This window comes from Suricata suricatta, chromosome 17, assembly GCF_006229205.1.
Source record: "Suricata suricatta isolate VVHF042 chromosome 17, meerkat_22Aug2017_6uvM2_HiC, whole genome shotgun sequence".
In the NCBI taxonomy this organism is placed as follows: domain Eukaryota; kingdom Metazoa; phylum Chordata; class Mammalia; order Carnivora; family Herpestidae; genus Suricata; species Suricata suricatta.
Genome location: NC_043716.1, coordinates 41,384,095 through 41,387,104, shown reverse-complemented (window position 1 = coordinate 41,387,104; position 3,010 = coordinate 41,384,095). Strand labels below are relative to the sequence as shown.

General features: G+C 52.5%; 1 protein-coding gene across 1 annotated transcript in view; it reads right to left on the bottom strand.

Moving 5' to 3' along the window:
* Positions 1–3,010, bottom strand: part of LOC115281643 (leucine-rich repeat-containing protein 37A3-like) — a 4,238-nt gene that overhangs the window by 601 nt on the left and 627 nt on the right. Inside the window, exon 2 of the mRNA XM_029927061.1 lies at positions 10–2,562. Within this exon, the coding sequence (XP_029782921.1) occupies positions 10–2,562 (2,553 nt within the window). The remainder of the gene's footprint in view (positions 1–9; positions 2,563–3,010) is intronic.

Below are 3,010 nucleotides of genomic sequence, written 5' to 3'. Positions count from 1 at the left end.
CAGGTCAACAAGTTGGACAATGGCATTGGGTAAGGTTGTATGCTGAGCTTGCTCTTGTCCTGGAGTTGGAACTGTTACCTCATTATGGACTGGAGGTTGTGCTACAACCTCCTCCGGTGGCTCTGGAGGCTGAGCTGGGGCCTCCTGCGGTGTGGGAGAAGGTTCCACCTCCTTAGGGAGCTCAGGAGACACAGCTGAGACCAGCTGGGGGACTAGAGACTGGGTTGGGGCCTCCTGTTGACCTAAAGTAGGTTCCACATCCTTAGGGGTGTCTGGAATCTGAGCTAGGATCTCTTGTTGGCCTGGAAAAGACCCATCTTCAGGGGACTCTGGAGACTGGGAAAGAGGCTTGGACTGGGCTAGAGAAAATTCAACCTGCTCAGGGGGAACAGGAGACTGACCAGGGACATCCTGCTGCACTGAAGAATGTTCAAGCTCCTTAGTTGGCTGGGGAGTTACGAAAACCTCCAGGTCCACAGGGTTAACTGTGATGTTGGACAGCACTGGATGCTGAGCTTCACCTGGACCTGGAGGTGGGAATATCACCTCATGAGGTACTGGAGGCTGAGCTACAATATCTGTAGAGGACACTGGAAGCTGAGCTGGATGCTCCTGAGGAACTGCAGTAGCCCCAACCCCTTCCTTGGGCTTTGGATGCTGAGCTGGGACCTCTTGCTGGAGGGGAGAAGGTTCTACAGCAGCAACAGGTAGTTGAGGCAGAGCTGAGCTCTCCTGCTGGCTTGAAGAAAGTTGAATTTCCTCAAGATCTTCAGGGTGAGTTGCGATTCCCTGCTGGAATGAGGAAGGCTCAACATTTCCGGAGGGGCCTGGATGCTGATCTGGGGCCTCCTGCTGGCGTGGGAATGGTTCATCCTCTTCCTGTGTCTCTGGAAGCTGAGCCAGGGCCTTCTCTTGGGTTGACAATGGCTCACCCTCCTCAGGGGCCTGTGACTGCTGAGCTAGGGCCTCCTGCTCTTTTGGAGATTTCTCCTGTGTGGTAGATTCTGGAGATTGTGTTGCAGTCTCCTGTTGAACTGGCAAATATTCAACCTCCTCAGGGAACTGTGGAGGCACAGTTGGGGCTTCATGCTGGGTTTCAAAAGCTTCCACATTAAGAGGCACTGAGGGCTGAACTGGAGCCTCACTCTGAACTGGAGAAAGTCCCACCTCTGCAGTGGGTTCTGCTGTTACAGTAACATGCACATCTGGAGGTTTCACAATGACATTTAGCAAGTTTAAATGCTGAACACGGTAGGGTCCTGGAGGTGCAATTGTCGCCTCATGATGCTGTGGAGGTTGAGCTGGGTGCTCTTGCTGGGTTGGTGAAGGTTCCACCTCCCCTGAAGCTAGCTTTGGGGGCTGAGCTGGATGCTCTCGCAGGGTTGTAGAAGATTCTATCTCCCCTGGAGACTGAGCTGGAGTCTCCTGCTGGGTTGAAAATTCGTCCTCATAAGGGGACTCTGCAGGCTGAGTTGAGGCTTCCTCCTGGGTTGGAGAAGGTTCGGCTTCTCCAGAAAGGTCTGGAAGCTGAGCTGGGGCCTGGTGTTGGGCTGGGGAATGTTCTGCCTCTTCAGGATTCTCTGGGGGCTGAGCTGGTGTCTCCTGCTCCATTAGAGAAGGATCAATCACCCCAGGAGGCTCGGAAGGCTGAGCTGGGGTCTCCTGCTCACTCGAAGGCTCAACTTCCTCTGGAAGCTTACCCGAGGTCTCTTGCTGGGTTACAGAAGCTTCTGCTTCCTCATTAGGCTCAAGAACCTGAGGTGGGGCCTCTTGCTGGGCTATAGAAGGTTCAACACCTTTATTAGGCCCCAGAGTTGTGGCAAATTCTACATCAAAAGGCTTACCTGTAACCTGGGGAATCATTAAATATTCTGGATACAGACCTAGAGGGTGAGGTGTCACCTCATCACTTAAGGACATTTCACTAAAAGAATCAACAGGGAACTCTGGAACTAGACTTGGGGCCTCCTGCTGGACTGGGGTCGGTCCAGCCTCTTCTGGGCGCTCCACAGGCTGAGCCTCTGCCTCCTGCTGGACTGGGGTTGATTCAGCCTCCTCAAGGAGCTCCTCAAGCAGAGCCTGGGCCTCCTGCTGGGCTGGGGTCAGTCCAGCCTCCTCAGGGCGCTCTGGAGGATGAGTAAGAGTTATGGTAAGATCTGGAGGTTTAACAGTGACATTGGGGAAGCTTCGTTTCTGAACTTCATTCTGACTTGGAGATGGCACATTTCCCCCTAACAGTTGAGATGCAGTCTCCTTAGATGTCTCTGGAGGCGGTGCAGGGGCCTCCTGAGGGATTGGTAGGGCCTCTCTAGGTTGAGCTGAGGCTTCCTGCCTGACCAAAGAAGGTTCTACCTCTTCAGGAGGACTTGAAGGTTCAGCTCGGGCCTCTTCCAGGTTTGCTGAATCTCCATCCTTAAGGGTCTCTGGAGGCTTTGATGGAGCCTCCTGCTGGAGTGGAGATGTTTCTCTCTCTTCAGGGGGCTCTGGATGCTGGGCCTGAGCTCCCACTTGGGGCACAAAAGATTCAGCTTCTTCAGGAGACTCTAGATGACTTGGGGTCTCCTGCAAGGGAGGAGAAATTTCAACCTTGTCAGAGAGGTTTGGAGGTTGATTGGTCTCCCTGGGAAACCCATAGGTAGGTTCTTCTCTGGATATATCCGTTCTGGAATCTAATAATCATCCTGCAACTGTTGTTCTAGGTGTTTTTTATTTGCAAATAGGTTTGGAGTTCCAACAACTTTGGCAGGCCTTGGATGCTGAGCGAAGGATTTAGGGGTTTAGGGGTGAAACAAATTTTGTTGGCTTTGAACTCTATCCAGAGATGGAACAAGGATTTCAAATGATGGGTGATCTTCAGTCTGATCTAAACCTACCTTTTGAATCTTACTTTTGAGTTGAGGAGGCGGAGCTATGGTCTGACTCTGATCCCAACCTAGCATTGGAACCACTTCTGGGCACCTTTGATGCTGGGTTAGCTGGTTATTCAGATCCTGATCTGGCTCTGGGGGCA